This window comes from Pan paniscus, chromosome 4, assembly GCF_029289425.2.
Source record: "Pan paniscus chromosome 4, NHGRI_mPanPan1-v2.0_pri, whole genome shotgun sequence".
NCBI classification, from domain to species: Eukaryota; Metazoa; Chordata; class Mammalia; order Primates; family Hominidae; genus Pan; species Pan paniscus.
The window spans coordinates 39,788,734-39,800,827 of record NC_073253.2 but is presented as its reverse complement, the minus strand read 5'-3'; the positions used below and the strand labels follow the sequence as shown (position 1 = coordinate 39,800,827).

Here is a 12,094-nt window from a genome sequence, read left to right as displayed (position 1 = left end):
GAGTTCTTATAATGACTATTTATGGCACTAATCATCTTTGATGATACCCAATTTGCTGAAGTTCATTTCCATAATATAATTTCTCATTTTACAATTCCACATTCAAAAACTTTTTAGATCTGACTACTATTTGGCACTTTCAAAATTTACGTTTATTTTTGTGGTTCTCTTCAATTTTGAACACTTCCTTCCCTTGCTTTTATATCTCCATTGTCTGGTTTTTTTTTTTTTTTTTGAGACAGGGTCTCGCTCTGTCTCCCAGCCTGGAGGGCAATGGCATCACCTTGGCTCCACCTGCGAGGCTGAAGCAGGTGATCCTCCCACCTCAGCCTCCAAAGAAGCTGAGACTACAGATGTGTACCACCACGCCAAGCTGATTTGTGTATTTTTTTGATGTAGAGATGGGGTTCTATGAGTTTCTTTAATTTTTCCAAGATCTTTCAACTTCCGCTCTTGCAGCAACCCCCTACCTCACCAACTTGCCTAATCACTATTTGGACTTAATTTTTTTTTTAATCCAACAGTAACATTTTCATTACCTTTCAGTTTTCCTTCTAAAAATATTAAAACATAAAACTGGCAAATTTCCCTAAAACCAACCTATGATAAGAATAATAGGAATTCTACTCATCTGGTGATTTTAAAAGTTCAACAAGATATGAGGTATACAAAGGCAGATGCCTAAGGTGAGACATGAAACTACAGAACTTAGGAAAACTAATTCTATCTGAAGATATTATACCAAAAATCTCTACCTGTTTTAACTTTAGTAACTGCAAATAAATTACTTCTATCTTCACCAATGAATCATTAGCAGTTTAAGGAACTGGTTGATGAAATACCCACAATATAATTTTAAACAGAGGATAAGAAGAAGGACAAGCCAAATGCCCAGAAGAGAGTCCAGAAACAACCTTAAATAAATATGGGACTGTAATATATGATGAAAGTGGTGTTTGAAACCACTTGGAAAAAGGTTAGTTATTTAATTAATGCTACCAGGATACATAATTAGTCACGTGGAAAAAAAACTAAAAACATCAATATCACTCCTTAAACTAAAATAACTTCCACAGGAATCAAAATTCAAGTGTAAATTTTAGATGAAAATATATCTACATTTATATAGAGAGATAGTCTTTGAGAGAGAAACACCTATCTAAACAAGTAAATACAGAAGCCGTAATAAAAGATGTCAATAAGAGTATGTAAAAATCTAAGATTTCTCTAGGGCCTAATATAGACTATAAAACAAGCAAAGAAGAAACAGACAAGTGACAATGTGGGGGAAAATATTTGCAACAAATGTGCCAAGTGGTTAATTACCATATGAAGAGTTTCTACAAGCCAAAAAGGAAAGAAAAACCAAAAAAAAAGTGCATAAGCAATTGGAAAAGGAAAAAGAAATAAAAATGGGCTATAAATTATTAAGTTACTCAACCTCATGGATAAAAAGTGCAATTTAAAATAATAGGATACCATTTTAATGTAGCAGTTTGACAAATACTTTAACATTTGCCAAACCCAACTTCCTCAATACTTGCGGGTAAGGAGAAACAGAGGCACTCATTCACTACTGGTAGGAGTGAGGAGTGGTACTCTTGAAGGAGTATTGGACAATAACTAAAAACAAATTTTAAAGTACATATTTGTTTCAATAATGATTGTAATAAAAATTAGGCATGATTTAAATGTGCAAAAACAGGGTCCAGGCAAATAAATATAATATATCCACACGATTCAACAGAATATAAGTTAATGTGTAAGTTGTATTAAAACAAGGTGCAGAACAATAGGCTTAATATGATACCACTTGTGTAAATATTTATGAAAGATATAAACAAATCCTTGTATAGGCCTACATATTTTCTGAAAGGATGACCAGAAATTTAAGTTTGGTTGTCCCTCAAGTGCAAGACTAAAAAGCAGCATGTACTTCTTAAACTTTTTAATGCCACAAATTATATTTTTTATCATGTGCACTTTATTTTAAAATAGAATATAAAAAGTAAACAGTGTAAATATTCCATAAACATTTGCTTTTAATTGAAACAATTACAACTAACATATTCAGAATATCTACTATGTGGCAAATTTTGTAGCAGGGACTGGGTCTTCTAAGTATCAAGCTATAATAACTGAAGAATTCAACTGTCTTTCTACAAACACTTATTCTACATACAAATAGCTCTTTTTACACAAAGTAAGGGAATACTATTTTTCCTCTCACCTACTTACTGTCAATCCTTTCACATTAAGGAATAAATTCTCTCAAGACATACTTTCTTCCTTGAAATTATTTCACCCACTTTATTATCACACAGATAAAGAATATTGTTTTTATAAATTAAGAGTGATTTAATCATTAAACTAAGAATGAACTTAAAATGGATTAGGCTCTATCAAGAAATGTGGGCTCAGATGCTAGGTCCACCAACAAATAATATAGTAATGAATGGTTACAGTAAAGTCACATCAACTCTTCAAGCCCAGATTTCTTTGTACGTGAATATTATCAATTTCATAAGAGTGCCATATAAAGAAATTAAACATTTACATTCTTTGTATTCTGACATGAAGTGACATAGGCATAGCCCATATTTAAGGAAAAAAAATACCAAGAGATGCCTATTAAAATTTAATGAGGAATATTACTATTACATTTATTTATTTAACTAAAGTACATATCTAATTTGTAAACTCATCCTGAGTTCACTGAATTCAGTTATATTTTTAATTTCCTTTAAATATGTAACATGGAGTCTGTGAATCCAAAGGGCAAGGAAAGTTCAAGTTCAATAATATAAATGCTTGTGTTTTTTCCTATCATCCATTTCATTGTATCTAAGACTACCACACAGATTTTGTTGCCTAATTCATCTTTTTACTTCTACTTTTATCTCTCCTTCAAAGAATTCAAATTGTTTCTTGTTCCTACCCATGTCTTTTACTATGTACCACAATGAAAGTTATGCATGTACATACAGCTATAACAAAAATCAATTACAATAAAGTAACACTGTTTTCTTCCTGAGAAGATGGATATAAATGTTTATTTAAAATTTTCTTTTCTCCAAATAAGCCAGGCAATATTATTATAGTCCATAATTCAAGACAGAATAACTATATTTAAATCCACAGAAACTAGCATGGTACTCTAGGAATACTACTACTTAGGGAATAATAAAGATAAAATTTAATTCCTCCCCATTTTTACATCAATCATTATACTATTTTCAAAGAGTTAAGCATTGCAACTAATAAACATCCAATAATAATACGCAAAAGAAGGGGAGTGGAGGATCAAGGAAAAACACTTCAAGATCGCAAGGTATATTTCAATCCACTATTCTGTCCATTGACATGAATAATCATCTATCTCGGAAGAAAAACACCCAAAATATTAAACTAGATACAATTTCTAAACACATTACAATGTACCACATACCAGTCAAAATAAATACTGAGCCTTTATGTTAAAGCTATTTCCTAAAAATTGTCTGTAAGAATAGAGAGCGTAGTTTCATTATCAACACTTCCAAATATTTCTTCTGTGTTTCTCTAACTTGATATTCAATTCTAAACTTTTGTTTTCAAACTCTGAATATACAAGGGGGGAAATAATGTATAAAAAATAATGTAAAAATACTGTAAGATTTTCCCTAAATGCATAACAAACATACACTAAGTAAGGATTAGATATTAACGGAAATCTGAAGTATTATATATATATCTTTCACTTTTATAAGCCAAATAAATTCTATCACAAAATGTGACTTCTCTTTGAGTGAGTTAGTAAACTCTGTATTTTTGTTTTAACGTACCCATTTTCAGATTTTAACTACAACAGCTCCCTTAACTGACCTCTATTTAACTGTCTGGCCTTAGCCAACACTTTTTTTTTTTTTTTTTTTGCCCATGGCATGCTGACCATTCTTAACCAGTATGCTATTTTTTGTATTATCAGGTACTTCTGTTCTCACTAGTTGGGTTACATGCTTAACAAGTCAGTTGGTTGTTCCCAAACCTGTTTATGCCAGTTTACTTGTTATAGTTCTTACATATCTTAAATATTATTCATGTCTAATGACTACGAATGCAAAAAGGAACAGTTGTTTCTATATACTAAGTTAAATGTAAACTAAGTAGGCCAGGCGCGGTGGCTCACGCCTGTAATCCCAGCACTTTGGGAGGCTGAGGTGGGTGGATCACTTGAGGTCAGGAGTTTGAGACCAGCCTGGCCAACACAGTGAAACCCCATTTCTACTAAAAATACAAAAATTAGCCGGGCGTGATGGCACGTGGCTATAGTCCCAGCTACTTGGGAGGCTGAAGCAGAAGAATTGCTTGAACCTGGGAGGTCGAGGTTGCAGTGAGCTGAGACCACAGAACTGCACTCCAGCCTGGGTGACAGAGCAAGACTGTCTCAAAAACAAAACAAAACAAAACAAAAAAACAAAAAAACAACAACAAAATGTAAACTAAGTAGAATGACTCAACGAAGGTGAGTTATTCTTTTAAAGGGTGTTGAATTAGAGAAAAGTGATGTAACTGCAAAATATAAGGGGAAATCATAAAAAGTTAGAAGGAGCCTATACTTAGAGTTTTTCAGAAGTTATCTTCAGGCTTTTATTCCACGTTAGAGAAATCAAAACTGTAAATAGCAAATCATGTGTGAGGAATATGAGAACAGCTTCTCCCAACTCCACAAAGAGATGACATTAGCTCAATGTTAAAAAGTTTAAAAATGAATTTACATTTATATTAAGTTAAAATTTTAGAATGTTACTTATAAGATGTATTATTTTTAAATATTCAGTAACCTACAAAGTAACTGTCCCAGCCTCAACAAATAAAAAGCCTTCAAACATTTTTTTTTCCTGAAGCCCTTAAACTGGTTTGATATACCCACCAGATAAAAACTACATGTCTATGCAAAATAACAATATGTAGTAAAAACCACAGTAAAATCACTTTATGGAAAAAAGTATTAGAATGTATATTCTACAAGGACAAGGATCTTTATCTTATTCACGGATGTATCCTGAACACGTAGAACAGTTCCTGGTATGTAGCTGACACTCAATAAATATTTGTTGAATGAAGAAGAAAAGGAACTTACTGTGATGACAGCCTTGCTAAGACAGATGGATCCTCTGCAGCCATACTCTGTTTCATCTTCAGATTTGTAGTAACTCAGAGCATTATTTTTCAAAACTACCCAACGATCCTGCCACCCATGAATGTAGTTTGTCCACTGGGAGTGGGAAGGGGAAGGGAAGAGAGAAGAAAACAAAAAATAGAAGTATTTTAGAAATCCAAACTTTGTGAAACAGCAATCTAATTTTAAAACCAAAATGTGAAAAGTCCAACTTAATTCTAAGCATAAACAGTAAAATGATTACAAAAAGTGAAAAGTTGAGATTTTCTAGATTGCATAATGATTTTCAGTAATTTTTACAATATTATAAATAAATCTGTAAGAAATAAAATATAACATTTTCTTCTAACATTTGAAGAATAAAACGAAAGCCAGATTTTGGTTAAAATTATTGTTTATTCTTCGTATGCTTTCATCCTCTCCTAAGTACCTTCATGATATTTGTTTTGGTCCTTGTCATAATTAACATATTCAACAGAGAAGTATGTTCAGTTATGTATGTAGTCTCTCATTCTGACACCAAAGACTGCATGAAGCCTTCTAAATCAACGGAAGTATAAAGTCAATTATTGCTAAACTCTACTTTTGTTGTTATTCCTATATGAAAATTTATAACAGCCGTAACTATATCAAAATAAAAATAATAATCTTTAGTAAGCTGGCATCAACTTTAACTTTTCCTCTACAGAACTGAATAATATTAAAAATGGCCAATACATTTTCCAAGTTCCTCTGAACATGTATTTTTCAAACTCAAGAGTAATAAAACAAAAATAAAATTGGTTTTCAAAAACATATTGGATTGTCTTCAATACCTTAAAAGAGTTTCTGTGTTGCTAAAGTCTTGCTGCACAGTGAAGATCACAATAAACTGGAAAAGGCAGAAATGTAACCTTTACAGGAATACTTATTTTTGCATGTTTTTATCTATGCTCTGGGGTGTTAAGTATAGAAAAATCTCAAAAACTATCTGCCATTTCCAAAAACTAATTAAAAATGGATTGCCAAAATATACTGCATTGGCTCAGGCTCTATATCCACTGAGAAATCTTTTATTTTTTCTGTTCTTTAATTAAGCATTTTTGAGATTGATTCAGTTCTTAAATTTTCTTTTATTTAGTATTTTCTTGAGACAGGGTCTTGCTCTGTCACCCAGGATGGAGTGCAGTGGCACCATCTTAGCTTACTGCAATCTCCTGGGCTCAATCCTCCCACCTCAGCCTCCCAAGTGATTGAGACTACAGGTGTGCGCCCCCACATCTGGCTAATTTTTTGTAGAAATGAGGTTTCGCTGTGGTGCCAAGGCTCATCTCAAACTCCTGGGCTCAAGCGATCTGTCTTCCTTGGTCTCCCAAAGTGCTGGGACTACAGGTGAGCCACCATCCCTAGCCAGTTCTTAATTTTTCTAAGCCCCATCATTACAACCACTCTCTGAGAACTCACCCAAGCCAACATTTAACTCATTCTAGTGGCTCCCAATCACCATTTCCTTATTTCTAACTGCTTGAGATGTACCACCACTTAGACACAGGCTTGAAATAAATGATAGTTACCAATAAAACTGAATTCACCTTCCTATAAAGTATACTTCCTTCCTATTTTCCTACTTCCTTGGGGAGACTGCTACTTCTGCTCAGAGTTAGTGTATTAGATATACAAACAGATTAGTGGATATAGGATAAAATAGGCTCAACTATTTTATAACTCATGTGAAGAGAGTTTTGACAAGTTAGTTTTGTAAACTTCAGTTTCTTTGCCTGTTGACTGACGGCTAAATAAAATAATGAAAATGCCTAGCATAGTCACAGAAGATACTCAATACCTAAGTGTTCCTTCTCAATATTTATAGTCCATTACCAAAACCTGCTCATCTTTCCTTCATAGTAAACCCTTAAATTTGCCTCCTCTTCTCATTTTCAACTATTCCAATCAAATTATCCAGTTCCTGTATTCCTTAGGAGACTTAATAATCTTTTCTCTAGTATCTTCTGTTTTTTTCATAATTTACACAAGCTTATTTACTTACTAAGCATATTTGCCTACTTTTCTTACATTGATCGTATTGAGTCTCTAGCTCCAAAACTTACACGGACAACTTCCCACTGACTGTCATACAAATTGTTTAGGGCATTCAAGACCCTTCATGGATTAATCCTACCTCATTTACAATTACCACACTTCATAAGGCTAAACTTTGTGACAGTGGTCAAGTTACTTACTCTCTTTGTGTTCTTTTTTTCTTTGTCAAATTCTCTTAGAGTTAAGTTTAAACAAGAATAGACTTAGAACAGTGCCTGGACATAGTATTTTCTGAATCTGAGGAAGAGTTATACATAGCTAATGAAGCTTAACCTTCAGCATTTCTCACTAGAAGAGAACTCTTTCAATGTTAGAGGAGAAGCCCCAGCAATTATGTATCCATAACTTAATATTAGTTCTTATAAGAGACTGAACAAACTGTATCAGCTTCAGGACCCTTTACTCAGTAAGTGTTAGCTGTATCATGACACCTGGAAGACAAGTTTTTTGTCTTTTCTCTGCTCTCATAATGTTCCCTCACTCTTCCCCATTTAACAAATACAGATAAGGCAATATGCTAGACACTGCAGGGGAATCAAATATTACTGTGGCCAACAGGCCAGCAGACACAAACTCAAGAGAAAAAAATATATATTTAGAATAAGAGTCAGTCAGAAGCAAGCTACAAACAAAATGCTATGGGAATGAATTCAAGTGAAGGAGGTCTTGAATGATGGCAAAATAAGAAAAGGCTTTATGGAAAGGACAGTATTTGGCTTGGACTCTTAAGGATGGACAGAATTTCAAACAGTTTGGTGTGTGGAAAAACAGAAGGTAAACCATGAAGGATGGAGGAAATTCAGAAATTGAATGAGATTATTTTATCCAGGCTTAGCTGCTCTCAAGTCCTACTAAGGCATGCATCTTTTCCCCACCATGATCCATCACGATACTTGCTATAACTAGATAGAATTATTGTCTATCCAGTATTTTTGGAATCTATACACTTAAGTGATTTATAAGAAATATGCTTCATAGGTATTTCCATGTATTTCAGATTACCATATGGAAAATACTCTTTGAACTGGTATATTTCTAATATAAATTTACCCAAGCCCATTCCAAATCCACCCCATTTTGAGGGGAGAAACAAAATGAATTGTACCGGGACTTATTTACATTACTCAATGGAAGGAAAAGAACAAAATCCGAGTTCTGACCCTTGTTTAAATTACCAGATGAATACAAAGAATTCAAACTATATAATTTACATTTAAAAACATCTACCATACTCAGTATGAGTATATATATTCAATTTAGAATACCCTTGATTAAAAAGCTTCCAGAAAACTGTATATAACCATAAATTGGTAAATCTCAGGAAAATTTCCTTCATAGCTTTGAGCAAGAATACCAAAAGCTTTATTCCTATTCATTCTACATATGCAGCAACAGTCAAAATTTAAGCTATTCACCTTCCATAGAGGTGATCAAATACATTTGTATGCATTTAAATATCGAGATTGGTCTTCCATTTTTTTATCTATAGTATACCTACTCCAGAGCACTGGTTACTTTTTCCCCCGGTCACTCCACTGCCCCAACCCCCAAAAAAGTAATTATCAGTAGGTCAAAAGTACAATTTGTTTCGTAAAATACTTAACACATCACAATACTAATATGGCAGTCAGCTTCCCATCTTATGAGCAGTGATGAAACTACCAAAATCACTGAGAAGCAAGTAACCCACTTCCTATTACCAACTGAAAATGTATACCTACTACACAATGTGTTCAATAGAGATTCCTAAATTACAGGATACATTTAATCTAAAGAAATCCTGAGGAGCTTCTCATTACTGAAAACCTTGCACTGAAATTTCAAGAATGATCACACCATCAATATACAACACAATTTTGCTGCTATACAAATAAAAGTCAACACTTGCAATCCTTAGTTCTGACTACTCATGCCTTTCCTGGCCCCCTTCTCACTAGCTTTCTAGACATTATAAAAGCCTAATATGAAACAATTCCACAAATAATGTCCAAGTGATTTGCCAAATATGAATACTGGAAACAGGGTGATTTCTTAATAGCCACTGGCTGCACATGACATAGTATCTTATGACCAGCTTGTTGAGGGACTGGCCCAGCTCCCCCTCTCCAAGTTAACTGCTAGCTCCAGCCATGTCTAAAAAAGTTTAACAGGAAGGGAGAGAGAAGTCAAAAAGGCTACGTGAATCTTCTTATAGCAAAAACTTAAAAAAAAATCCCCACAACTATGTAATATCAAGAGATCATCCATCTGCAGTCCTATAATGACTGCTTAGCTAAAATTTTGATACAGGGATTTAAAAAAATATATAAAAGATAAAACATCTTTTCCTTACCCTCGACCCCTTACCGCAAAAATATTTTATTATTAAGTAATGCTCTTCCTGGACTAAAGATCAGTCTCCATTCTCACATGTTCCAAGTTACTATGAATATTTCCTGTACCCATCACGTGCCGATTCAATATCTCTATTCTAAACTAAGGTACAGGGTGAGGAAGAAAGTCCTCCACATTCATCTGTCTCACTACATCTAACCTAGCAGAATTCAACACCTCAAATTTCAACACCAAGCCGAGTCGCTCCAGCTTCTGTCCAAAGAGTTGCGTCCGCAGTGCCCCCCAACCTACTCGGCTTGGCATCCTCAGAGAGACCAACCTCTTTTAAGAGGTCCGACTTGAACCGCTCCCATGCCCAGTCGTTCGGACACCGCTGAAGCCCAACCCGGATTCCTTACACCCGGGACAGCTGCCGCCCTAAGTCCCAAGTCACGGCGCGCATCTGGCCTCCCAAACTGGATCTCAGGTTTATACACCCTTTCCCTGGTCCTCGGCTGCCCCCGACGAGCCCCCGGGCAACAAGGACAGTGCTCCTATATCCCCGCCTCATCCCTAGTCGCTGCAGCAATACTCAGCCTCGCACCCCGGCACGTTCCGCGCCTCCCGCCAGCCCCACCCCACCGCCTCAGCGGATTGCCTCGCTGCAGGTGAGTCTGGCCAGGGGTCCCTTGGCACCACGGGTTGCTCACCTTACTGAGGACCCCGCAGCGCTCCACAGGCGGCCCAGACTCCGTCTCTGGATCCTCCTCCGAGCCCGACGAGTTCCAGCTCTGATTATCCGACATGGAGGCTCGACAGCCGAGCAGGAGACCGGCCCCCGCTCCCTCAGCTGCGCCGGAGGAGGCGCCCAGTCCTCGGGGTGAAGGGTCGGGGGATGGCGAAGCGAAGAGTGCCCGCTCCGGTGTGGGGGGGAGCAGGAGGAGGGACGAAGTCCGCCCGCCGCGCCGCCGCCGCGCCTGACACCGAGCGGAGCGAGGAAGGAGGACGAGCGGTGAAGGAAGCCTACCCTTCCAGCCGTCAGCCGCCGCCGCCGTCGCCGTGACCCCTGCGTTGCGCCCGGCGCTGCCACCCGAACTTAGCCCCCTCGATGCCAATTTCAAATAGGGAAGGAAAAGGGAAAAGAAGGGAAGAGAAAATCCGGCCGCTGAGTCCCGCGTCCACTCACACCTCCGCTACCGCCGCCATCTTCCTGCCTGGCCCACTATTTACCCTCCCCTCCCCTGTCCTTTCCCCTCCCCTTCGTCCTCCCATTCTCCCCCACTACTCCCCGCCCCGTCCCCCTCCCGGCGTCTGACGCGACACGCCGAGACTTCGGGATCCTCCTCCCGAACCCTACCTCCGGCTCTCCCGGGTGACGACGGGTAGAAAAGCAGGAGGAGCGGAGAAAGGAGAGGGCGGGGTAGGGATGCAGCTGTGCTGCATTCTGGGAAGGGCGTTGGTCCGTCGCTCGCGCAGCCTCCTGGGAGTTGTAGTCGCGATCCTGAGATAACGGGTGAGTATCCCGCGCGGGGATCGCTTGTCCCCTTGGGGCCTTGTCAGTCGGTGGGTGGGCTTCGTTTGACAGTTGCGTGACTTGCCCCTCGGCCTCGCTTCTATCCTTGCCTTGTGTGTTTATGACGAACCCTCCCGGCTTGCGGGCCCAGACGTGAGAGAGCTTTCCGCTGAAGATGACGGGCCTGCTTTCCAGGGCGGCTTGTCGAAAGCCCGGGAGCATCTGGCCGCTTCCGCCTCAACCACGGGCTGGGGTTTTGTGAGCTACTAGTGCCAAGGGTTTTCTTTCCACCGCTGCAAATCTCGAGGGTCTTACTCATTAGAAGTTAGAATTCACATTTGACGTTTAAAGGAAGAATTTCCTTAGTACCTTCTCACAAGCACGCACTTCGCATTTTTAGGTTTCTAGAGTTTGCTTTGTAGAAAGTAATTTTGAGGTTGTCAGAGAATAAATGACGTTAGAAAGGTTTTTAAAGTAAAACAAGAATGTTAGATGATAGCCTGGGATTTTCGCTTGGTTGTAAATGAATATCTTACTGAGAACCACGTTAACCATGCCTGCCCCTCAAAGATAGGAAAGGTTGGATATATAGAAACTTTCTCGTATTAGAAATACCGAAGTGCAATTGTTTTGTGTGTACAAGGGATTAGGCAATAGGAGGCTATTTTTGTTTTAAGACTAGGGTTGAATTAGCAGAAAGACCAATAGAAGATCTAACAACTCTTGTCAGTTGTCAAGGATAACTTTGATTATGAGACTTTGACTTTGTAGCTTCAGTAATTTCCTCTCGTTAGCTATTTTAATATAGTCGATTTCCTTGTAATTGCCAAGAGTAAAATTTGTTATTAAACCTTAGAAAGAATACTTTCTTACTACAAGGATGGGACGATAGGAGCGAAATTTCGAGTCTAAGGGAAAACGCTGGCCGAGTGTGGTGGCTCACGCCTGTAATCCCAGGACTTCGGGAGGCCGAGGTGGGTGGATCACCTGAGGCCGGGAGTTTGAGACCAGCCTGGGCAACAAGGTAA

At 37.9% G+C, this 12,094-nt stretch overlaps 2 protein-coding genes across 35 annotated transcripts in view; one reads left to right on the top strand and one right to left on the bottom strand.

Annotated features, from left to right (window-relative positions):
• CERT1 (ceramide transporter 1) overlaps window positions 1–11,016 on the bottom strand; it is a 139,015-nt gene extending 127,999 nt beyond the window's left edge. For 2 of the 3 annotated variants that reach the window (XM_008962816.5, XM_034959935.3), the window contains exons 1-2: window positions 10,264–11,016; window positions 5,123–5,257 (exon numbers count right to left, since the gene is read on the bottom strand). In XM_008962816.5, coding sequence (XP_008961064.1) covers window positions 5,123–5,257; window positions 10,264–10,359 — 231 coding nt within the window. In that variant the 5' untranslated portion in view covers window positions 10,360–11,016. The remainder of the gene's footprint in view (window positions 1–5,122; window positions 5,258–10,263) is intronic. The other variant, XM_034959934.3, reaches the window with a different exon arrangement.
• Window positions 10,972–12,094, top strand: part of POLK (DNA polymerase kappa) — an 88,012-nt gene continuing 86,889 nt past the window's right edge. For 5 of the 32 annotated variants that reach the window (XM_055112309.2, XM_055112310.2, XM_063604428.1 and 2 more), the window contains exon 1: window positions 10,988–11,066. The gene's annotated coding sequence lies outside the window, so the exon portion shown is untranslated. Of the gene's footprint in view, window positions 12,091–12,094 lie in introns of all 32 variants that reach the window. The other 27 variants (XM_063604421.1, XM_063604417.1, XM_055112304.2 and 24 more) reach the window with 20 other exon arrangements.